This window comes from Triturus cristatus, chromosome 9 (assembly GCF_964204655.1).
Source record: "Triturus cristatus chromosome 9, aTriCri1.1, whole genome shotgun sequence".
NCBI lineage: Eukaryota > Metazoa > Chordata > Amphibia > Caudata > Salamandridae > Triturus > Triturus cristatus.
Window position 1 is genome coordinate 932,614,067 of NC_140592.1, and position 26,353 is coordinate 932,640,419.

Genomic DNA, 26,353 nt, shown 5'->3' on the forward strand with positions numbered 1-26,353 from the left:
ATGCCCAGACAGTGTTAAGTGTAAAATTAGCATTATTTTGTCATCACAAAATGTTCTGCATTACGCCTCATGATTGGTCTTTTTTTAACCACATAATTTACTCAAGCCTGCCACATGATTTGGCCCCCCGCCGCATAATTTGAGTGGCCTGATTATGTCTGAAGGAAGTGAAGAGCTTAATTGTGTTGCTGGACACAGCTGGAGGATGCAGGAAGACAGAGACAATAAGGGAGCTGGGGGCAAACACTTTTGCGAGAGCACACCCACCCATCGTTGCAGGGGTTGCTGCTACCATTCGTCAGAGCCATGTGGTAAGTGCACACTGGAGCTAGGGAGGAGCAGCGCCAATGGGAATGAAATAAGGACACTCCTGAAAAAGAAACTAAGCAGGGCGTTGCAATGTCCAATACACCTGCAGCCCAAGGATATGCACACCAAGAGTTGCACAAAGCACCGTGGGTAGCAAGTGTGTGGAAGGGTGCCCAATCGCTGCAGCCATTGCTGCCGTTCCTCATTTAAACCATTGCGCTGTCAGCACATACATCATGAATGGATCCCTCTCATCCAAGATGGCCACCCAAGTCACCATCTTGATGTGGCATACATCTTAGATGAAAGGATTATCCTAATACTCAAATCGGATAGGACAGCTGCCATATTTCACTCTAGTTAATGCGCGATCATTGGCAACAACGGAGGACATGTACGTCATTAATAAATAGTCAATGTACTGCAATGGAGGTACTTGATAGCCGGACGGAAACAAGTGCTGGACAGTCATAAGTTACAATGGCATAAACAACACTCAAGCTACCTTACTCTCGGTTTTCCCTTTTTGTCTATTTTATGTTTCCCTTTTATTGCTATGGATTTACTTCTGTCACACAGTTAAAGCTGTCTCTAGCCAGACCTAAAATGTACTTCTGTGGGTAGCAACAATAAATTTGTAAAACGATTAGTAGATTTAGGTGTGGTTCTCTCTCGGGGCACAGGTTTGGCCAGAGTGGTTAAGTGAAAGCTTGGACCGAGTTCTTTACCTGCAGCTCTGCTCTGAGCTGTTGTATCTGCCCCATCAGTTTCTGAATTTCCTCCCTCTGTGTGTCCCGCTCGTGCTTCAGTTCTTCCAGCTCCATCGCACTGGCCGTGTGACTGTCCAGACCCTCAATACCGGAGCCTTCCTTGAGGCTGTTAATCAACTTCTCTTTTGACTAGAATAAGTGATGGGGAAAAAAGAAGAAAATGTGTACAAGGTGTAAATAAAGAAACATATTCTATTTACTTTGCTCTTCATGGAAAAAAGACAAACTGCATGTAATCAAGTCTGCAAATGGAGAAATTGACAACAGACAGGAAAATAGAGAAACTGTTTTCACAAGCATTTCCACAGACTCAATACACTTCAACAGCGGTTGCGGAACCCTGTGACATGACACAAGCACCAGTGCAGGCTCAGCAGATGTGAGAGACAACCATGGGCAAGACCAGTACTCACTTGAAGAATACGAGTTGCTTTTTGTTTGTAATCCATCATCTCCAGTTTGGATGACTCCACACTGGCTTTCATGACCTTGACTTGCTGATTCAGCTCCTCCACTCTCCTCTTCTCCTCCGCATGTTTCTTCTCAGCTGCAGTTAAGGCTTCGACCAAGGTGTGACGCTCCACTTCTATCTTGTTCAGTCGTGTTGTAAACTCATTCTGATGATAAGGCAACAAAGAGACTATAAAAATGCCTTTTAACACTGCAATCATGTCCCACCTTCCAGATCACAAGCCCACGGTTACATCATGCATTTCAGAAAAGTGACAGAAAAAATGATTTCCAGAGATGCCTTTCTGGGGTCCCCTGCTCACCTCTGCATGTCATTTCCAGCACCACATCTCCATCTCAGTAGCACCTTAATTTCAAGCATCAAACCATATGGTACTGTGTAATCCTACATTTATTCATTTACACTGCAAACATGAAGTTTGTCCTTTATTTTACCAATTTGTCTTACACTCCACTATGTCTCACCTGCATCTGTTTGTAGCTCTCCTGCTCCCGCCTCACAATGCTTTCTGCTTCTCGAAGTCTCTCCTGCATAGTTTGCAAGGCCTGACTGTGCATGCTGCTTCCTTCCGTTTGGTCCTGCAATATTCTGCAAAAGAGGAAAACAAGGGCTATTACTAATATGTAGCACTGTGTGCTCCATAAGTGCTCATATGTGCCCATTGACAAGCAGAAAAATAAAGTGAAGTACATGGCTTGTGCTTCCTAAATAAAATGCTCCCTTATTTTTTTTTTAAACATATTTTTATTGCCATTTTCATATTTCACACATCGTACATCATACAAAGTTATCGAGTAGTGAAGTTAGACTGTACATTCCATGGTGGTACATAATATCTGTATATACTGGTGATACATCAAGTGGGAGCATAAACAACTTACAGATATATCGTGATGAGTGTACCCTGTTGTCTCAGGTTCCAGACATGGCACAGGAACTGGGGTGTAACAGGGCATAACCTAGGGAACGGGCATGGAAGAACCTCTACAGAATCTCTAGCGAGGGTATGGAACGTCGTATGGGTAAGGCACCACTGTGACTCACGGTTGCCTATCAAATTCGATTCGACCTAAAGCCACGACAGCACCCCTGATGCTGGTGTTTGTGTGGAGTTCATGCGGTCGTTATTTCGAGAGATTGGTTGGGTGGGGACTGTGACTGCGTGTGCAGGGCTGACAATGCGGGCGGGCCGTCTGTTGGATCTGCTCCCGGGGTTAGCTGCTTGAACTGATATAATAGCATGGCCCATTCCATAATAAAATGCTCCCTTACATGTCTAGATTGTAGATAATCAATATTACAGTAGTGAAGGAAGAATTACATTAATTATTTTGTGGTTATATATATATACATATATGCTGTGTATTAAATCTGAATCTAAGAATAAAATGATGGCTACCATGAGTTTTAAAAGGCAAAGATATAGAAAACTGTTAACCCTTTCAAGCCTTCCTGGCACCTATATAAAGCTCTTATTTTACAAAACTGCTGGAATCAAACTAAAACAACGAGCGAACCCTTTCTGTGTAAAGTTCTACTTTCAAAACAAGGTTAGTGCAAATCCAGATCAGTAAACCCTTTTTCAATTGAGGGAGCAGCTGCAATTATATTCTCTCATTGCAAAATGTTTAAATCACATCTAGCACTGGATGAGGGAAAGTCTGTAATGGCTCAATAGCGCCAAAACAACAATTCTAGCGTTGAGAGGTAAAAAAATAAAACCACATGGACCCATTTACATGGTTTCCAGCACGAAGAACAGCACATGCTCCAGCTCAAAATGCAACGAACCTCGGAAAATCTTTTGACAAAACCTCTTATTCATATACGCAATAAACACTGTTGTAAAGGGAATAAACTTCCAGCTAAGACCAATTCACAACGTGCTGCTACTTTTTTAAACAGAGGGGAGAAAAATACACAACTAGTCATGGCCTGGCAGGATTCGTGCAATGAAGTATACAAAGTTTTCAACAACCGGTTTATGGACAGGCAAAAATGTATACAAACAGAGACGGCAGACCTGCACTTAAATTGACATATTGCTATCACATCAAGGTTTTTTCATGCACTTCACTGGTTTCAGATGGAAATCACGTTTAACTGCTTTACACCATGAACAATATCAAACAACAATGTCTCAATGTGGATTTCATTGTGAGGGTCAATTATGCAAAAGCCAAATTAAATAAAGAACTTGTTAGGGGAATAAATCCACGTAGGGAAAAACACAGGGAGACGGGAGGTGTAGAAATACATGTATTAAGAATGCTCAGCACATGATGGACATATTAATCATCATATGTACAAATCACATGGACAAGAAGCACTGCGTGACATTTACTGGCAATGTAACCAACAAAATACTGTGCACAAGTGCTCGTGAAAATTGTGACGGCGCAAGTGACACATGAAGTGGTGAACAACGGGGCGCAACAGGGAGAACAATGGTACAATAAGTCTGACAAAATTTAGGGCATCCAAACAATTAATGCTGGAAATTTACAAAGAACAATAGATCGAATGCCCGTGGCATAAGGGCGCCAAAATTAACGCTGTTGGAGTCGACGGCGTTTCGGCCTGTAGAAATCTAGGCCATCATCAGGACTGGTTACATATACTTTAGGGCAGTGTTGAAGCCACACGGAGGAAAGGATCCACCAATAAGGCACGGCCTCGTGGCGTGTGAAGAGCCGGCGTGAGTCAGGCACTGCCTGACTCACGCCGGCTCTTCACACGCCACGGATTTCCTGCGGCCGATTGATTCGCCTCCTAATCATTACCGATTGACCGGGTCATATACCGCCCTCCCATCTCACTATTGACTACACACACGGACCTCTCGAACTATCCCGAGGCCGTGTTTCCGCATACTTCTCCTGTGGATAAACACAGGATACTCACTATTACTTTGCCGAAGGACCTGGTCCCGGATATTGTGACAATTGGGGCAAGGTCTTTGCTGCGACCTATGCGAAGTGCTATGGCACTCCGTCTATGTCCGTACTACCCTCTGTCATCAAGAAGGTCCAGGACAATCATGGTGCAGAGGCAGCCATTGAGTTGGGAATGAGGCTTGTCGACAGCTTCGATGTGGTTTGTTCCATGGTAATGGGCAACCTCAAAGGAGATGCCATGCAGTTCCAGGTGTGCAATATGTTGGCACTTGTGGATCCGGGCGACAGGCCAAAGGAATTCGCTAAAATTATTGCGAAAGCCTACAGAATGGTAGGTCGTAGCGCCTTGGGTGTGAAACCCACCGTGATCATTCCTACTGTAGTACAGCAGGCTAAAGTGAGTTCGTCTACCAAAGACGAAAAGCCCAACTTTCCAAAACAAAGTTGGCGAGCCAAAAAACAGGGGAAGCAGCAAGAGAAACGGAGGTCTCGTTCTGCGTCGCCAGTACACATACAAACTGAACGCACTTATGATTTGCGCGATCGTTCTAATATTAAGTCACCTGATAGATTTCAGGTTCCTGAACAACGCTCTCCTCGTTCTTCACAGGAAACATCGGCTTTTCAATCCGGTGGCGGAGATCGTGGGAAAGGAAGGGGTGCTCAAGGTCGTGAGCAGCCCCGTCAGACTGACGGTAAAAGCAAGCAGGACGAGTCTGCACGTCAAAGACCCCCATTTCAGAAGAAAAAAGTTGCTGCTCTGACTACGAGATATGCCTCAGATGGTACGGACACAGCTTCTGAACCAGACATGGGCGCTAATGTGCTAGACAGCGCGGCGGAAGTTACAGTAGTGCGACAAGCGCTGCGTCCATATCTGGCGGCGACAGCAACTGATACATTTGTAAGTGTTGAAACTGCTGATACTTGCGTATCGCCCCCTGAAAGAATGTTTGAAATTGTCCTTATCATTGAGGGTGACATCCAACGTAAAATTAAAGTTGTATTTTGGGATAATCTAACCTCCACCTATGATATTCTGTTGGCGGAGGCAGATTGGCCCCCGGCTTTCGTTTTAGATGCTCCTAGAGGGGAGGTAGTGATCCTCCCGTCCTTTGGGCACACGGTGCCAATGAAACATTCTAACAGGTTAGCCGGGGAGTGGGCGCAGGTGCTCGCGCCTGAGTTGTATCGTACTCAAGTAGGCTGGGATAAATTTTCTCCCAACCATACGATTCCGTTGCGATCAGAACACCAGCCACAACCCCAATATCCCATGCGTCGCGAGGCTAGATCTCACGTCGTGGCTATCCTTGAACAATTGGAATATCAGGGAGTAATTGAAACATGTGTGTCACCCATGAATAATCCTTTATTCACTGTGACGAAGCCTGACGGATCGTACCGCCTAGTTTTGGATTACCGGCACTTAAATTCGCACTGCCGGACATGCGCGGTACAAAATACTCACAGTTCGGCTCTCGTTGATAGTCTCGTACGAAAACGGTTTAAAACCACACTTGACATCTCCAATGGCTTTTATAGCCATAATCTATCCCCTCATAGCTATGAGTGGACGGCGTTTACCTCGGGTGGCAAACAAAAGAAGTTCAAAAGGCTCCCGATGGGCTATAAAAATAGCCCCGGGGTCTTTGCTGCTCGTGTGGTCTCTCTGTTGGAGATGGTCGACCCGGAGGCATACTCGTATGTCGATGACATCTACCTTACAGACGACGAGTTACTTCCACACCTTGCTCGCGTGGATAACAAAATTACTATGTTTGCAGACTTCGGTTACAAGTTCAACTTTGCGAAGTCCCACATTGCCGAGTTCACAGTGTTGTTCTTAGGGTACGAACTCAATAATGAGGGTCGAGGCTTGGCTCCGCAGTTTCTTGAGAAATGTGCACACCTTAGTACTCCTACGACACTGAAGAAATTACAATCTTTGCTGGGCTTTCTGAATTTTGGTCGTACCTACGTTCCTGATTATGCCCAGCGTATCAAGTCGCTTTATGCCTTGGTACAACCTACTTTTACCAAATCTTGCTGGCTGCCTGAGCATTCTGCTGCATTGCAATCTTTGCAGTCTGATCTTCTTGCTTCGAAATTCTTACAAACTCGTGATAACCACACTAACCTGGTCATTAGAATCGTACCGGGTGCAGTGGGTTTCACCTACTTGACGTTCAATGAGGGCGACACCGTCCCCATTGCATACAAATCTCATCTGTATACTTCGGCTGAGCTGCGCTTTTCCGCTGTCGAAAAAGTACTGACAGCAGTTCAGATGGCGATCCTGAAAGAGCGAGCGCTATCACAGGGAAAGCACATGCTGGTGGTAACACCGTACCCTGCCCTTGAGGCGGTTACTAAAGCCAGTGTACCAAATTCTAAGGCTTTGCATCCAAGGTGGATACAATGGGCAACCTCCTTGACCTCGCCTGACGTCACATATATCTTTGACGTGGCATTACAGACACAGGAGTTCTTGGAGTATGAATTTGTTCATCCGGCTCCTCTGACTTTGCGTCCGCTCGAGGAGTACCATTGTGTCATTTACACTGATGGGTCTGCGCAACCCGCTACTGGATCAAAGCACGCCTATTCAGCAGCCTGCACAATTGTGGTGGGTACTTTCGTGAACGGAGAGTTCCAATCTGATGTCGTGCATACGCAGTCACTGGGTGATTGTGCCGCGCAGTTAGCAGAACTGAAGGCTCTGGTGCTTGCACTGGAGTTTGCTGATCCTCGAGTCACTACTCTTATAGTGAGTGACTCGTACTATTGTGTTCAATCATACAACGAAAATCTACACTTTTGGAGTCACAATGACTTTCGTGATTCGAAGGGTAGCACAGTAAAGCACAAAACGCTTTGGGTTCGAGTGGTAGAACTTAAGGAAAGTTTGCCCCTCGTGAATGTAATTCACACTCTTGATCACCAACGAGTTGGTGTCCATGCTGTCGGTAACAGTTTGGCTGACGAGGCAGCAAAAACCGCAGTGACGACATATTTAGTAGCAGCAGTTACAAGATCTAAAACTAAGATTGATGATGACATCTTGGCAGCTATTGCTGCGTCCGAGACAGGGACAGGCTTTCCAAAAGGTTTCCCTTCTCGCTACCATTATCGCTTAAGTCCTGATAACGTCCCGTTAGTGAGGATTAACGACGTTGGTGACAGATTGATTCCCAACGCGGACTGCAGACCATCTCTGATTACAGCTGCCCACGAAGGCGTTGCGTCTGCGCATGCCGGTGTTTCGGCTACTGTATCTCTTTTGCAGCAACGGTACTGGTGGTACGGTTTGTACAAACAAGCGCGGGCTTATGTCCTTTTATGTGACATTTGCCAGCAGATTAAACCTTCTTCTGCCGCGCGTCCACCACAAACGCAGCTGTATATATCTAATCAACCACTTGCGTGCGTTTATTTAGATCACTGAGGTCCTTTTTCCTCTGATACTGCGTACAAGTACATCTTGGTTGCAGTGGATTCGTGCACACATTTTCTGTGGGTGTGGCCGCAAAGGAGTGCTGATGCCCGGACTGTCATCAAGGATTTGCGTGTCTTTGTTGGGAGTTTTGCATGTGGTACCCTTCATTCTGACCAGGGCCCTGCGTTTGCCTCTAGGGCGTACAAAGAAGCAATGAGAAGTTTGGGGGTCCAAGTCAAATTTTCGTCTCCATACCGGCCTGAGGGCAATAGTGTTGTGGAGCGAATGAACCGTGACCTAAAGCAATCTTCGACAGCAAGGGTTTTAGGTACAGGCCGAGGCTGGCTCACCCATTTGTATGACGTGCAACGTGCACTTAATAATCTCCCTAGAAGGTCTCTGGGTGTGCGGACCCCATACATGATGCTCTTTGGAGTGCAAATGTTTGTCCCGGACCTTGAGGTCTAGACATGGTGGCGGCTGCCGCGCCTAGATGATCACTGTGCTGTATTGCAGACTCTTCAAGAAGCCAGAGACACTCTAGCAAAGGAACACGTACCCTCTACATCCGAAGCTGAGCTCCTGATTCCGGTAGTCGGCTGGCTACCTCGAATTGGTGACCTGGTCCGTGAGAAGTTGGAGAACAAGAAGGAGTTTGGCCCCTCTTATCGTGCACCGGTCCCGGTGCTTGGAGTCCAGGGTATACGTACAGTTATTTTACCTCCACTTCCTGGTCGCAAGGATAACAGCTACATCTCGATTGACAATGTCAAGCTACCGTGGGTGGCCGATTCTCCATAGTATGACACCTTCAGTTTCTTGCCCTTCTATTCTGCGAAACTCTGTTGTGATGCCGCCCTCGAACATCATGCCTGAGGTTGCCGTTGAGATGCATGCAGTTACTGCTCCTTCTATGCCGCCTACTGCTGGTGGTTTACCTGATGATCCAGAGAATGCTTATCCTTCAGGTGTCCCGTTGCCTCTATTACATTCAACAGCGATTAACCAGTCACATTCTTCCTTTGACACTGAATCAATGACTTCCACTGCCCCTTCCAAAATTTCTATATTTTTTGCCTGGTTCAAGAGACATTTTTTGGTGGCACCATGGACTTACATCTGGCTGGTGCTAATATGTATTTTTTTGTTCATGTCAATTGGCTTTGTGGCAGTGTTTTTTAAACTTATCAATGGACACTACCTGGATGAACGATCTGCGATTAGATTAATTGATGGAACTTTGGCCCCCCATTCCTCTTCACACATTATGAAAAGGGACCAGACTTTTGTGAACAATGCAGCCTGGCCTGTGCGTGATGGGATCGCTTGGGATGCTGTTAAATTTCAAATTCACGGACCTACTGAAGTGATTAATGTGCCTAATGTCTTTCGTGTTTCTATGGGTGATGTAGTTAAACAGAACATCTGATCGGATGATTGGGATGTACAAGCAATAGAAGCACTGTTTTCTGATCTGAAATATTATGCTGCATTTGAGGCTGAAGATTTGTATTTGAATACTGCAAATTATGGTGAACATTTTTGCTATCAACATTATGGCACACATTTCCTACACAGAGCAAATACATTTAGTAATTTTGTTAATTACACACAATGGGACCACTGTCCGGCCCCTGTGGCTGGCAGTTCTGCCACGTTAGTGAACAAGTTCACATACTTTTCGGATTTTAGTAAGTCTAATCCGGCCTCTTTTTATTTTAACCCTTTCACCGCGGCGGGAATTCCGCCGCGGTGCTGGGAGGTGCGGGGGGGCAGCGCGGTGGCGCTGTGCTCATGACGAAGCCGCTCCGTCATGAGGCACGGTTGAGCTTTGCTCATGACGGAACGGTTCCGTCATGACTCCGCCCATTTGCGTTGTCCCCCCGCACAGGCGGGGAAACAGCGCCGCGTAGGCGGAGCGGCCGCCAACGGCCGTAACATGACGGAACCGTTCCGTCATGAGCACACGGCAACCGTGGCTCATGACGGAGCGGCTCCGTCATGAGCAGGGAAGGGGTTAAAGTGGCGGCTGAAACCGCCTCTAAGGTTAGATTAACACATACCAAATTGTTATATTCCAAGTCCTTTATGGACGAATTGGCTATCGGAGGTTATGACCTATGGAAAGCTACTATCGATCTTAAATCGGTTTGGGGAACTAAACCGTGGCAGGTTCAGGGTACAGAAGCTTTGCAGCGCGCCTGTCTTATCCCAAACCACATTTTGATTTTGAATTCATCAATTTTTCAGACTACCTGTTTTGGATTGGCTACATCTAAAAAATTGAATTCCCCCTCGATCCCGGATCTGGGTGCTTATCCCGGCTGGGGTAATCATACAGATCTTTCCCTTACTAAGTTGCAGTCCCTCGTTTCCAACACCACCTTTAATGTTTCAGCACTAAATCCTGATGGGTGGTTGGTATGGCAAACTGGTTCAGATTCTTGTCAACGTCGATTTCTAGCTTTGACACCTGGGTATACTCAAGACAGGGTAGATCCCCGTTTTGAATCATCACACACTGTAACTACCTACTCTGTGGGTAAGTTATGCCAGTCATGGCTGCAACATTCCACATTAGCGTCTGTTAAACTTCATTTGTATCGTTTAAATGATAAAATTGATCTGAATGATTTCATTAAGGGTCCTGCCACGGGCAGGTCCAAAAGATGGGTATATGCTATTGACAACGAAGTTTGGAAACTGTCGCAAATTGAAGCTGCGTCCAGATTACGTGCTATTGATCAGGCCAATATGGAAAAAGTATTGGCTGTGATAGATAATAGTATAAATACCTTGTCTTCTAGAATTTATACTTTAGATAATATTGTTTAATCTGTTGTAGACATTGTGCAAGATGATTTATCCGTATTGTATCATGGCCAGAATCAGTTGCGTTCTGTTATGCAGTTTGCATGGACTTTACAAACGTTAAAGTCAGGGAAGGTCCCATGGGATTACATGAATGTTTCATCTTTGTTCCTCCCTTTTAATTTAACTGCAAAACAACAGTTTATGTCCATGAAAGATGCTACTTATTCATTGCTGCACATTGAGAAATTAGAACGTTACCTTTCTCTATTGCTGAGTTAAATTCAGCCGTGTGGCTTATCCACGGATTGATCACTTTACCTTTCCCGCTTTTTAAGTTTAGTTCGTGCATGAAACATTATGCTCTTGGCAGATATGAACAGCTTGGCACTGCTTTCCTGCACGAAGTTTGGTCGCTCCCTTTCACTTATAGATGCATGCGGGAGGGAAAGGAGGTTTATTTGAAAGGTGAGGAGTGTACATCTGCCCCTGATCATTCTGTAGTGTGTAGACACATACAATTACATGGTGCTTGCAATGTTCACGCTCCTAATTTGGCTTGCATACTGAAAGGTATCCCTGTGCCAGTTATAACCCCTTCATTTACGCTGCTTGCTAACGGTAGTTATTTGCTTTTAAATAATGAAGATTGCTGCGGGATGCTAGAGGGAATACCTTACATAGTAACTGTTTCACAGCGTGTAGTTTGCTGTAATAATGTCCTTTTCCCGCCCCCGCACGGTCGGCTCGATGTTTCTATCTGGCCTTCGATTCCAACCTTGAAAGCAGAGTTCAACAAGATGAGCAGAATAAGGGCTCTCTGGTCTCAAAAGGAGGTCGCTTTGACTTCGTCCCGTGAGACCTTTCTTCTTCACGTGGCAAACACCCGCACAGAGGTGCAGGCGCTTTTGAATACGGACCTCCCCTTGCATTTTGGAACATTGATACAGACTATCTTTAATGCCTCGTCTACGACTGGCATAGTTCATTTTTTTTAAATTGTGGGCTCCGGCCTCGTGACCTCCTTTCAAACTATTTTTGGTGTGATCCCGGCATTTTTTCATTCTATTTTTTCCAGCGTCTTCGGAGGTCTCCCTTTGCTTCTCGCCCTTATAGCTGGGATACTTCTATTGGTTTGCGTAATACGCAATGGCTGCGCAACTTGCGCACCGAGACAACATGCCCCGGCTGCTACATCTGCGTAACCGGATGCTTGACTACTATGGCACCTTACCCCTGGCGACCTTAAGCGTCGCATATGGATTGTCTTTCCGGTTTCCGTTCTTTACTTGCGTGCAACCAGTCTTTCACTGCCTGGATTGTCCTTTCCAATGGGCTCTGGATTTGTGCTTGACAAACTCGGTGTCACCTGCCCCGGATTTTGATCAACTAATGGGCCCCTTAGTGGCTCAGGAGTTTACATGTTCTGGTGTTGGGTTTATGGCCTTGGGTGCGGCACATGGAGTCCTTGGTAATTGGGCCATCGGAGAGGCGGTGATTGACTTCCTGGAACGGAGTTATATCGAGGAACCTGCCTGTTGTACTCGTGTGGTGCTGGAAGCTCCAATTGTGAATGAACACGTGTGTTCTTTTCCTTTGCTGAATTGGATGGCAGATACTTTTGCGGAACGCTCCAATGATTTCCTCTTGGAGGCTGTTGCAGCTTATTGTGCCTATACCTTGATGGATTGACTCTTTGTCTTGGTCAACTTATGGTGCATCCAACGATGTAATTTTTTTTTCTCTTCCCATTTTTTCGTGGTTTTTTTCCCTAAAGACATCGGTTTTTTTTTACTTACATTTTTTTTCGAACTTTACACTTACCTTATATGGACTTATAGTTCATGCCCTTGGTTCCGTTCTTTCTAACTTGAACTCTGCGTTCTTGATAAGTGCGCCCCTAGTGGTTAGTAGTCCGATCAAGGGGGGGTGTAGTATGGTTTAGCCACTCCCTATGTACAACGCTAAATTAGCATAACCTCGTCGGTTGTTAGAAAGCCAGCTTGCCGCTTCTGCTGCTTTTGCACGCGACACTGTTGTTATATGTTATTCATTCGAGAACTGCTGACTCGACTTTGCTTCACATGAGAACCGTCTGTTGTTTAAACATCCTTAACAGCGAGTAGTGACCTTGGTCTGTACACCGTGTGAGGAACGAGTCTGGGTCACTAGACGGTGCAGGTTTTTGTGTTCAGGTTGATCGTACCACTTCTTAGCCATAACATACATACAGCTGCCAATACCTGAAAGACAAGTCCTTTAATATTGCAGAGCAGCATGTTTTTACATTCATTCGAAACGAAGAGCTGTTGCAGGAGAGAGCCTTGCTGATCCTGTGATGTGATTCCACTAAGCTGATCCATAAGGTATGGGGTTCCCCATGCAAGCCTATGAGACCTTCTATTAGTCTAATAATAAACTATTAGTTGCTAGAGAAAGGAGGGTGGTTGCTTTCCACTGTCATTATTATTATGATTGCTCCTTTCATTTTCTATGGTATTGTAACAATGCTGATGGTTTTGATCTTAACCATTTGTCTGCTTGTGTTAGCCAAAGTACTGCATCTTAGGACGCGAGGTTTATCAAATAAACTCTTTAAACTTTCCCGTGTCTTTGTTATTCTGTTGTGGACTGATATATAGATACAAACAGGTATTTCGGATTCCCACCACTCCTGAGAATATCTAAGTCGCTTGTTCTGGGTTGTCTATACATTGGGACCGCCGAGCTAAATCTCGGATAACGAATGGGACACTAAGCTAGTCGGATAGGGGTTCTTGGTTCTGAGGGGAGTTTCTGGTACACCACAATTCTCTGAGGTCCTGGTTTCCTGCGCATAGTTCTGTGCATAAGCAGAATCCCCGCAACAGCCTCAATGTTTACATGTGGAGTCTTGCTACACCGATTTAACTCTCAAAGACGTTCCAAACATTTTGAGTCATTAGGCCAAATTGGCCCTTCCATTGGGGGTGTTTCTACCCAGAATATGGTCTTGAAACCTTTTTTTCTGAAGTTTTCTCCTTTCTTCACACTCTTGACATGTTAAATGTAATTCAGCTGCTAGTTCTGCTGTTCCTATACTACCTTTTTATTATCACCAAGTTAATTTTGTGTCATTGGACTTAGAGTTGCACACATTTCAGTTCTGGTACTGCACACAATGCCTTTCTGCCCTTAGGGGCCTTTGCCCGTTTGTCATTATCTAAAACATTTACCTTCATTCTACTATTGGCTATTCCACTTTAGTTCCTTTCTACCAAAAATGGAAACCGTGGGTAATATCACTGAGAAGGAGACTACACACTGGGACAATGCTATTAAGATTAAAGTAACAGCACAGAAACCCCCAAATAAAGGGCAGTAGCCTCAAAGTGCCCATCCATGGACTTTACTGTTTACTTCCCCTGATGCATTTCCCCAACCCCTGACATTTCCATGCACTGTATAGTACAGCACAGATGTTTGACTGTGAAATGTAAGTGAAACGTTTTCACTAAAACTGAATTCTCATTGTTCCTTTAAAAATGTCACATGGCCTGGCTATGTTCACTGCCAGCAGGAGCAGGCACATCGACTGAGGATAGTAAATGGGGGCTTTAGGAGAGTCAAGTGCTACTGTTGGGAAAATGTCAAGACTGGATCTCGAGGGGGACTGATGGAGATTAGGTGATAAATATTCCTCTTCCCTTCAGGTCTGGCCAATCACATCTCATGTTCTTGCCTAGCTACTGCCTTCTTCTGCCCTTGAATACTAGGCCCACCTGTTGATGTGTTACAGTTCCTATGCTGATTGAGGTCTGGTGCGGTGGATACTTCAAATGTGAACCCAGAATGGCTCTCTATGGTCTATAGGGTGTGGGGGGTGTAGAATACAAGGTAGTCCAATTTGATTGACATTTCTGAGCAGACAGTGGATTTGCCCACTCCTCATCTTTAAGCACGTAATGGATGGGTTCTCTCACCACTAGTCTTCCCTCACTACTTCCATCAAAGGTTTTAGGAGAGCAATTTGGATGGGTGCATAAGGAGGCTGGGCATGGCGGAGGCATGACTGGATCAACCATACTGATAAAATGGACAGTCCTTGTTTTGGGTTGCCTAGAATGTGTAATTATGTGGGGAGGGGGGGGGGGGTTAGCTGGTGGACACTCTGGTGATATGGTTTTAGCTACAGATTAGTGGTGGTACTGCCTTTCTTTGTGCATTCCCCTCCCATAGCAGGGTGCAATCACTTGATTTCAGTCTATAGCATGTGCAACCTTTGATCAACTTTAGTTATTAGACAATGTAAAGACATCTCTAAATCAGGTTTTATTCATATTGATTGTTCTGCCACTTCTAGACAGGTTGTGAGGATTTTAAAATAGAATTCTGCACTCTTTTCGCCTGCCATCCTTATCCTACTACTCCCCCACAGGACTTAACTACTCACCCTTCAGGAGACTAGTCTAATATCATACATATATACCAAAAGGAACCTGAAAGGTACCCAGTAAAACCTACCCTAATAGAGAGAATTTCAAACCAATGGGTAATTCTCTATGTTAGTTATCTCTGGAAAAACAATTGTTTTTCTTGAGTCCCCTCACTCACCTAAGGTTGCCCCAGGGTGACATGCTTCATCATAGGGGTCCTCCCAGACATCTACTGCCTGAGGCGTGCTGCGACTTGCGAAGTTACGTAGGAGCACTTTTTGTTTAGACTATGTGTCATGCTTAGTGTGTGGAGTGACTTATGTGAATATTAAAACCGCCTAGATAGTGAGCTCTATTATTTAATTCTGCTCCTATTCGGTCGGTAAAATTAAAATGGGGTGAGAAACAGGGAATACAGTGACTATAATGTGTAACTGGCCCTAATTACTCGGTCGACATGTTTCGTGGTTACCCCAACCACTTCTTTAGGACCACACAGGGACCAGCCCTATGCGTGCCACTCCGTGAATAAATATATACAGTGTTAGTACTTAATAGGTACTTGAAACATACGTACTAAGTATGTTTTTGTATTATACATATGATTTCATGTGGAAAAGTAATCAGATGGTCACATGAAGATGTATCTATGGAAAATAAAACACAGCAGATTAGATACATATACCTGTCTACTGTGTGACGTGGACAGGTTAACGATACTGCGAAGCTGTATTGTTGTGCTGTGATTCTCCTGCAAAAAAGTGACTATTTTTAAGAAAAAGTGCTCTCGTGAAATTAACCGTGATTAAAAACATACAGACAAACAAACATATAACACTTATGGCGTCTGTTTTGCACTCCACCTACTTAGTTGAAAGTATGAATATACTCCATGATGTTGCCGAGGTGGAGGGGCCTGTAGAAACCTGGTATAGAGAGGTAAATCGCAAATTATTGCGGGGAACCTGTAATGTAGGTAGTATTAGGAATAAAGACCGCTAATGCGTCTTTGCGATATGCGCTGCAGCACCCTGTGGAGAAAAACAGTTCCTATCTCCTTACTTGACTCGGCCGAACCTCCTGCCGAATGACCTGCTTAGCCCCAGCTACACCGCATCTTGGTGTATGTGTTCGCTGTATTGTTTTTAAATAGTCACCCACCCCGCAAAAACCGGGTAATCTCGTGCAGGCGGTGACTAGACTGCTGATATCTGTGGGCGCCATGTTGCGTGTGGTATACTTGGCAAACGTGACGTTTCGCAGACTTATTGGCGCGAGCGTCATGTTGCGTGTGGTTGTTAACGAACATGGTCAGGCGCCATATTGCGTGTGGTCCGATTGGATGATTTGTAGACTAATGGCGTGAGGGCCATTCTGCGTGTGGCTAATTCGCAAACACTGTGATGGTGATAATTTACAATGTACATAGACATATGTCTTCTGTTGAAGGTATTTTTACAGAAAAAAGTAGGTTATTTACCAAAAAGAACTAAAGGTACGGGTACGATTAATACGGTACAATCACGTGTTATTCTAAAATTGAGTTGTAATAATTTACTCCTCGCCTTCTGGATATTACAATTGCCCTAAAGAAAAGAATAATCACAAATGACGCCGATTACCAAATATAGAGAATTACCTTATCACCAGAATAAATCTCTAACTATGTAGAAGCAGCATCACTATACATTTCCATATATATATATATCAAGATATATGCACGAGGACAGCAGGGAGTAAATTATTACAACTCAATTTTAGAATAACACGTGATTGTACCGTATTAATCGTACCCGTACCTTTAGTTCTTTTTGGTAAATAACCTACTTTTTTATGTAAAAATACCTTCAACAGAAGACATATGTCTATGTACATAGTAAATTATCACCATCACAGTGTTTGCGAATTAGCCACACGCAGAATGGCCCTCACGCCATTAGTCTACAAATCATCCATTTTGCCAATCGGACCACACGCAATATGGCGCCTGACCATGTTCGTTAACAATCACACGCAACATGACGCTCGCGCCAATAAGTCTGCGAAACGTCACGTTTGACAAGTATACCACACGCAACATGGCGCCCACAGATATCAGCAGTCTAGTCACCGCCTGCACGAGATTAACCGGTTTTGGCGGGGTGGGTGACTATTTAAAAACAATACAGCGAACACATACACCAAGATGCGGTGTAGCTGGGGCTAAGCAGGTCATTCGGCAGGAGGTTCGGCCGAGTCAAGTAAGGAGATAGGAACTGTTTTTCTCCACAGGGTGCTGCAGCGCATATCGCAAAGACGCATTAGCGGTCTTTATTCCTAAGACTACCTACATTACAGGTTCCCCGCAATAATTTGCGATTTACCTCTCTATACCAGGTTTCTACAGGCCCCTCCACCTCGGCAACATCATGGAGTATATTCATACTTTCAACTAAGTAGGTGGAGTGCAAAACAGACGCCATAAGTGTTATATGTTTGTTTGTCTGTATGTTTTTAATCACGGTTAATTTCACGAGAGCACTTTTTCTTAAAAATAGTCACTTTTTTGCAGGAGAATCACAGCACAACAATACAGCTTCGCAGTATCGTTAACCTGTCCATGCCACACAGTGGACAGGTATATGTATCTAATCTGCTGTGTTTTATTTTCCATAGATACATCTTCATGTGACCATCTGATTACTTTTCCACATGAAATCGTATGTATAATACAAAAACATACTTAGTACGTATGTTTCAAGTACCTATTAAGTACTAGCACTGTATATATTTATTCACGGAGTGGCACGCATAGGGCTGGTCCCTGTGTGGTCCTGAAGAAGTGGTTGGGGTAACCACGAAACATGTCGACCGAGTAATTAGGGCCAGTTACACATTATAGTCACTGTATTCCCTGTTTCTCACCCCATTTTAATTTTACCGACCGAATAGGAGCAGAATTAAATAATAGAGCTCACTATCTAGGCGGTTTTAATATTCACATAAGTCACTCCACACACTAAGCACGACACATAGTCTAAACAAAAAGTGCTCCTACGTAACTTCGCAAGTCGCAGCACGCCTCAGGCAGTAGATGCCTGGGAGGACCCCTATGATGAAGCATGTCACCCTGGGGCAACCCTAGGTGAGTGAGGGGACTCAAGAAAAACAATTGTTTTTCCAGAGATAACTAACATAGAGAATTACCCATTGGTTTGAAATTCTCTCTATTTACTGGGTACCTTTCAGGTTCCTTTTGGTATACAAGTTTTTTTAGGAGGAGAAAACCTACCCTCCTGTCCTCCTACTCCCTTTTCTTTTATTAATTAATATCATACATATACAGGCATATATTTCAGCTCGGATTTAAAAAAAAAAAAAAAAAAAAAAAAAAAGCTCTTTTGGCAAGCACATGCCACCCAAACCCAAGACTCATTACACATCCTTTCAATCAGAAACTTGGACAGTACTTACCATACACAACTGATATCCCATATGTGGGCTTTCTTCAGACACTGAACAACTCTATTGAACAGTAACACTGCACACCATTGTTCCAATATCGCTAACAAACAGTCATATTCACACAGTACACGACAGGCAGACCCCTCTGACTATCTCTTGCACAATAGTGGACCAAAGCCATACAGCTGACAAAGTGCTCTCGCGTCAACAGCATTGTCATGCACAGCATTAAGACATACCCTGGTAACATGCCACTAAAACTAGGATAAACTTAGCACGCCGACACACGCACATGGCTTCATAAGACACCAAGCAGTACAGCAGTGCCCATATAGTAAACACAATGCCCTGGCCAAGCAATGGACAATCAACCTATCCAATGAAGAGGAAAACTAAGGAGTCCTTCAGCACCTCCACACAGAACACCATAGGGAACCTCCAAGATCAAGCTCATTTTACTTCCACACTAACTCACACAAACCACTGCAAAAGTAAATAGCGAATAAATCCTCTTTTAACCACATCCAAGCAAACATCACCAAACTAAGGGTTTTCCAATTCCAAAATAAAAGACAAACAGACAAAGAAATGCTACTGTGCTATAACAATGGTTGACAGTACGAACAACATTATATACATTGTCTTAGGGGACACAAAATCCCAATTATAATGGTTCCAGTTACCATCTAGGTAAACTCTCTCAGCTATCATTAAAGTACAAGTAAAACAATGTGGCTGTTCTGCTGCGTATGCTGTGTATACATGATGCAAAGGTGACATTTTCAGTTTTAAGGTGGACTTTATCTACCGTGACTGTTCGTTGTGCAGCGCCTCTAACGCTTCTGTACGGCTATTTAACAACTGGTCAGCCTCCTGCAATCGTACTTTCAGCACTGCCAGCTGTGCGTCCTTGGCAGACACAGCCTCGGTCATATCATCAACCTGAGCTCTGAGTTCCCGTACAACCCTGTCACTCTTTGAATGGTCAGTGTTCCATTTCTCCATTCTTGTTCGCGATTTGTTCAGTTCTGCAAAAAGAGACATTTCAACGCAAAAGAAATACAATTACCAAATTATACTTTTGTTATGGAGAAAGCACTTATGCAAAAACATATTTTGCTTCCTGCATGATGCTTGTACCTTCTTGCGTTTCCTTAGACCTCTGAAGCAAAGCTGCCATTTCCTGATTCAGTGACTGAACCTCATTTCTCAGGAGTTGGTTCTCCAGTCGAAGATTAGACAGTTCATGGGTTTTGCCATCATCATTGGTTGGGTGGGCATAGCTTGACGCAGAACTTGCAGGAGCATCTTCTGGTTTCACATCTAGCTGCATTGCTTCCGTACTGTCAAACGTTTCTGGGTAAGGAAACATTGTGAGTTAGCAAGAGTTTTAAACTGTACTGACACCATTAGTTATACTCAGCTAGAAAAATTATGAATCAACGTTAAGGAATGAAAGTATGCATGTACTTCTGCTCTAATTGGAAGTCTACTCAACTCGTCGATATCTAGAGTGGTATAAATCCTTATGCAGAGCACTTAATTGCATACAGATGTAAGCACTATTGCATTTGATAGACGAAACAGACCTATGCTACTTACAGAAAAAAATGTGAATGATCTACTGAAATCATAAACACCAATACCCGAAGTACTCTGCACAAAAAAGTCACACACACATTTTTTCAGTTCTTAATCACAGAACTAGGATAGGTAGGTGTTCATCTGTATGAGGTGCATTGGCAAAAGCACATATCCAGTGATAGTGGTAGGATTTCGGGCATTCCTGGGTGGGTCGAATTGAAAAAGTGTGTGAAAATTATAGGCTCGTGACATAACGTTTGCAATTAGTTTCTTAACCTGGAAATGCATGCTAAGTTACTGCTGTTAAAGGCACGACTATGGCCCTGTCCACAATGGGAAGGAGGACATACAACGGGAAATTCCTTGTAGAGACAAGGATGAATAAAATGCACAATTGAGTGAAATGTACACTAGTGGAATTTTCACATAAATTTAACATACTTGTGTACTCAAGAAAATCGGATAGGTGCAAATTTAGGTACGATATGTTCAGAATCCAAAAAAAGTCTAAAACGTATTCTAAACATAATAGAACTGTGACGAGTCAAATAGAACTGTGACGAGTCAAATTTCCGACCTAGCCAGCCTCTCCTTTATGAAGCTCGTCTTCAAAGATATAGTAAAATACAAAGGGAGAACAGAGAAATACACCATTACAAAGAACAAGGTAGGAACTTAAGTATAGGTCAAAGAGAGTAAGCTGGATTTCAAAGAATAAAGGAAGAATATTGACAATAGATCAAAGAAAGCAGAATACACCGACTCATGATACAAACAATATACAATGGGGAAAAAATAACTACAGTGGATAAAGTAAGAAATTCAAATAATCAACATGAAACTAGAATTCTCTCTTCTGAAATTTCACCATATAAAGGGGCCTTCTGGAGGGTTGGATGGGGCTTGTGTGGGGCACAGTAGGGGCTGCCAGAATGCTACAAAACACCCTTTTAATCCTCTGGCTGCACTTAGCTAGAAGGACCTTTAACAGAGTCAGAAGGGAGCTACACTTGTGCTAGCACCAAATAGCAACCATGCCTCCGGCTTTCACCATCCTCCGCCTTCTCTACATATAAGGTACTGTTGAGTACCATGCATGAACAAAGGTAAGTGAATGGACCGCAATTAGCAACGGTAATTACTGAAGGAAAGGAGCTGAGAGCATGTGGCAAGGGAACAGGAGCAAAGTTTAGCAAGTCCAAAAGAGACAAGTAATTGTTGAGGCAGCTTCGCACTGCATGGTCCACATCCTCAACCTGCTGAGAGTACCCAGGAAGCGAGGGAGTCTCCTAGAAAGCTCTGTGTGGGCAATGGTCCCTGTTGTAATGTGCTGATGCTCATGTTCTCAAGGGTACTTTGAAAGGATAAGCAGTTTGTTGACCTGTTTCAAATAATTCTGTTCTTTATTTCCAAAGCTTTGAGCAATCTACATTACTGTATGCATGCTGCCAAAGCAGCAGTATGAAAGAACGCTCGTGTATGAATGGTTATGTCAATGGATGTGAATCATGCCAGATTGAAGGTTTCTGAAGTAGAAAAGCATGGACAGCAGAAAAGGAAAACATCAGGCTACCACAATTAAGTTTCTATTTCACATTTCTCATCGTCGCCCGCCCACCTCAGATGATCATCCATCCCTACCTCTCACATTTTCCGCAGCAGTACTCATGAACCTGATTAAGTCCTCACTATTCATTGTGTTTACTTCTCAGTGTGGAATCCCTTTATTATTTCATGACTACATAATGGATCACAAATATTGATTCACTCCTTTTCATGAAGGATTTTTCAACAGGATTAAGTTAATGACATTTTTACATGTCTCACCTTTACTTATCAAAAGAATAATTGTAATAAATTTGGCTATTAGTTGTGAGGGGTGAAAGCCAGGGTGAAAAGCTAAAAGTCACTAAATAAATCTATACTTAACTTAATTCTCTGCTCTTTACCAAGGCTTGGGGTTCGTAGGAATCATACAAACCCAGTGGTTAAACACATATTTTTGCATTTTGTCAAGCCGAGGGTCACAAGTGTCATTACTGAGGAGGTAGACAAAATGGTAAAAATATGTGTTTTAAACACATATTTTTGCTATTTTGTCAAGCCAGGGGTGACAACAAATTGTCCGCACCGGGTACCACCTGACCTTGCTACACCACTGTAAAAACCAAGGAGAAACCAGAACTTGCAGACTAAATCTCTACAAAAGAAGAAGAAACGGAGGAAGAGCTTGCATTTTTTTGGGACTGTCAAACAATCAACAAGATCACAGTCTGAGAAAGATAAAACTGGCACATTGCTGGTTGCATCAACAATCAGACACCATAAGACTCCAGAAGTACAAAGCATCAGGACATCTGGCTGACATGGCTCTGACTCGGAATCAGAGGTGTCCCTGGGGGTTCAAGGTGGACTATCACAAATCACTTCTCGTATGGCTGATATGCGGTAAGAAAACTGCGGATGTCACTCAAAGTGGGCAAGGGACTTTAACAAGCCTGTCTGAAATCCTTCAAATTTGGGGCCACGGAACAGAGAGTATATACTTTCTTATGCATTCCCCCGGTTTAGCCTGGATCTCAGAGTGCAAGCTTTGGGCTAATTATACCAGTTAAAGTTATTCGGTTTGGGTAAAGGGCCATTGCTTCACTCTGAGCAATGGGAGTTGGTTTGTGTTTTTTGTGTTTACACAATTTCAAGAGCTTCCATGTGTGGCTTATTTGTAAAAGGCTGCTGGGGGGTTATAAATTAACTTAGACATATATCAAGGGCAGGCCTCGACAAATCTACTTGCCCACTCGCTATAGCGAGTCAAATTTATCAGGGCAGGCTATATTTAGAGCCTACTCGCCCTTTCTGGTGAGCTGACAAACAAAGGGTGTTCAGTTCACTCACAAAGTGAAGGAGCATTAAAGATGCCTTTAAATCCTGTCTTTATCTGGCCACATTTATTCTGTGTTCAAGACAGAGGTCAAAAGTCAGTTCACATCTACAATTACTTTTCTTTCTCTGACTGCAAAGTTCAAGGATTTGGTAACGTGAACGGTCAGACAAACGTGCTGTACAAAAAGTGTGAAGTGAAAGGCTATAGAATTTCATTTTATTCTAGCACACATTTAAATATCTATAAAGTTAACTGTACCAACATTTCAAAATGAATTTCAGTAGTTATGAATGCCCTTGTTTTGTAATTCTGTGTGATGAACAAAACTTTTTAATAGGATGAAAACAATTCAGAACAGTTTACTTGGTGATGTGCAAATGATAAATATGTTTGCTGAAACCCCATTTCCACAGATTATATTTTATACACTATATCGTTTTATAATTAAAACTGCATGTTCGTCAGAACGTTTTTGGCCATTTCAATGGAAAATGTGCTGTCTGTGAATGACAGTGCCCTACCTCCTCATGCTTTAGTAATATGTTTATTAAAAGTGAGTTTTTAAAGATGAACTGAAAAACATTCCTGCCTCTGTCCTAATGGCAATGCTATTAGTGAACTAAGAGCCATTCCAGGGGTCATATATGTGGAGCAAACGTTTAGTCTATCAAATCAAACATGTTTTTTTTTTACCAGCACTAATGCTGAACTTACATATTGGAATGTGCTCTCGTATGTGATAATGACAAAAAAGGTGGTTCTGCAAAATAAAATATTTGCATAGGATGACATAATGAGACTATTTTATGGGTCATATACATTACAGTTAGGTCCAGTAGATTATTCAAGTTACTAGACCTACATGTCTAGTAATATATTTATGATTTTTCGATTCCTGATAGGGAGAAAGTCCAGGCCTCTCTAGAAAAGCTCCCAACTGAGACATTTAACCCTGTACAATCCAATATAGTATGACATCGATTAAGAAGAGGTTTCTTTTCCTCATCAGGAACATGAAAAGGTACGGATCAGCAGCTAAGTGCTACAAAGTCAACACATACCTGAGGAGTTGAGGGGTACATATTTCTTTTATTTAAAATTTAAAAAAACATCTCACTAGTCTTGAATCCATCCGCTTGCAGCAGAGATGGAGGGGTGTGGTGTATGGCACAGAGTATTCTTCCTATGACAAAGGGTTCCTCATATTGATTAGACCTGGTGGTCTCTTCACTGCCTTGAACACTCAGAAAAAGACTCGCTTTGTATTGGTGTTGGGTAAGTTAGACGGTCATGATATTCTACAGGGCAGCATATACACATCTAACTAAGATCAACTGTCGTATTTTGCCTCCATGTCAGTGCAGCTGGGCCAGATGTCCGGTGGTTCAATGGTATTGTGTGGTGATTATAATTGTGTTAGAGGTGTACACTTGGACTGGCCCAGTCCACCATCACACAGCAATCAATCAGCTAAGGTAGCCCAGGGACTTACTATTTGGATCAATGATTAGGGCCTGGTTGGTTTCTGGAGGCAGCAGCACAGCCAGGAAAGGGATTTCTCATTCCTCCCTATCCATGACATCCATGTGTGACTTGGTAAGCTGTTGTGCACTGGATATTTGTGTCACTTTTTTGACAGGTTCTGAGTATTGAGGTAGACCTACATCAGACCACACCCCTCTTCTGTTGGTAATACAGTTAAGGATGCCACTGGAACCGCTCCTCACACTGAGGCTTCAGCAAAATTCACTAACAGATACTTCTTACCGACTTCTTTTAGGGGAACGGATTACAGAATATTTCACCAATAATCAAGGTACTTCCACTAGCGTACTCCTAAAGTGAATACCATTTAAGGTGGCTGGGCGGAGACACTGCATGAATAAAAAAAAGGTAGAATCCTTGATCACACAAACCCAGACTATGAATGGCCAGGTGGTATACTCAAAGCAAGATATTAACAAGACCTTTCTTAAATACTACAATACACTTTATGACTAACCTGAGAAGGCATTGGTGGATAAGATGGAGACCACTCTCGAAAGAGCCTCCATATATTTGTTGTAGTTAGGGTAGAACTTGGGGGCGGGGTCCCATTAGAGAACACAAAATAAGTGTCGGCCTTTCAGGAGTTTGCTGCGGGGAATACACAGGGCAGGGCAAGCTGCAGAATCTTACTGTATTTATACAGCCCTTTAAGTACAACATATGGCCAAAATGTACACTGCAATGCTAGAGAGAGGGGAGCTTTCAGCGTCAACTAGGGAGGCCTCAGTAGTACCCGTGCCAAATAAGATTAGAATAAAGTGGAAATAGCCTCATATAGGACTCTTCTTTAAATTATTTAGATTTTAAAATACTTTGCAACATTTTGGCAAAACGTTTATACTCTAACCTAGCCGCTATGATTTATGAAGATCAAAATGGGTTTATGCCTACACAAAACACATACCTCAGTCTTAGTAGGCTCTGTAGGATGTTGAATGAGATTGAAATCAGCATACACTCAGGAGCAAAGGTTCTTTCCATTGGTCTCTAGAAAGCGTTTGACACCCTGAAGTGGGGCTGTCTTACTGCAGTTGGGCTCACTGGGTCGTTCTTATACTTTAATCCTGTGACCAGAGTACAGACTGGTGGTTACATATCTAAACAATACAGTATATTTAAGGGAACAAGACAAGGGTGCAGTCTGTCCCTGCTCCTTTTTGCTATTGTGATTTAGCACTTTGCTGAGGTTGCCAGAGCTGAAGGGCATGCTAGAAGCATTCCGTTGTGGGATGTTATACACACCATATCCCTATATACAGATGACCTATTAATAGATTTACGAGATGGGTGATGGAGCCAACCCTGTAGTTCCAAAGCTTGATGACGTTTGAGAACACCTCCGGGCTTAAAAACAATAGACCCAAGACTTGCACTTCCCGATTGTACCAGATTTTAATGAGCCAACTCTAGGCGACCTTGAGATTAAATGACCTCCACACACTTTAAATACCTGGGCGAAACCATGTTTCACTGTGCAACTGACCTCAGGGGTGGAAACCTGGGTACCACGCTAAAGGGTAATGTGGCATTTTGGCATACTCTTCAGTATTAAGGCATGATTAGCTCTTACTAAAATGATCATTTGCCCAGGTTACTATATTTTTTCACAAATCTGCCTGTGTGGTTGCCAGTCAGACGGTTTGAACAAATTGATTCACTTATTAGGGAAATTATCTTGGATGGTGGTCTTCAGAGAATCTTGCTGAAAACATTTAAGAAACCCATTTCAGAAGGCAGTTTGAGTGCACCAGATTATGAAAGTTATTATTCGGCAGCATAC

General features: G+C 43.3%; 1 protein-coding gene across 1 annotated transcript in view; it reads right to left on the reverse strand.

The window, feature by feature from the left end:
• GOLGA5 (golgin A5) overlaps positions 1-26,353 on the reverse strand; it is a 112,850-nt gene that overhangs the window by 64,100 nt on the left and 22,397 nt on the right. The window contains exons 3-7 of the mRNA XM_085626494.1: positions 19,698-19,913; positions 19,366-19,585; positions 2,016-2,139; positions 1,493-1,696; positions 1,038-1,208 (exon numbers count right to left, since the gene is read on the reverse strand). Coding sequence (XP_085482620.1) covers positions 1,038-1,208; positions 1,493-1,696; positions 2,016-2,139; positions 19,366-19,585; positions 19,698-19,913 — 935 coding nt within the window. The remainder of the gene's footprint in view (positions 1-1,037; positions 1,209-1,492; positions 1,697-2,015; positions 2,140-19,365; positions 19,586-19,697; positions 19,914-26,353) is intronic.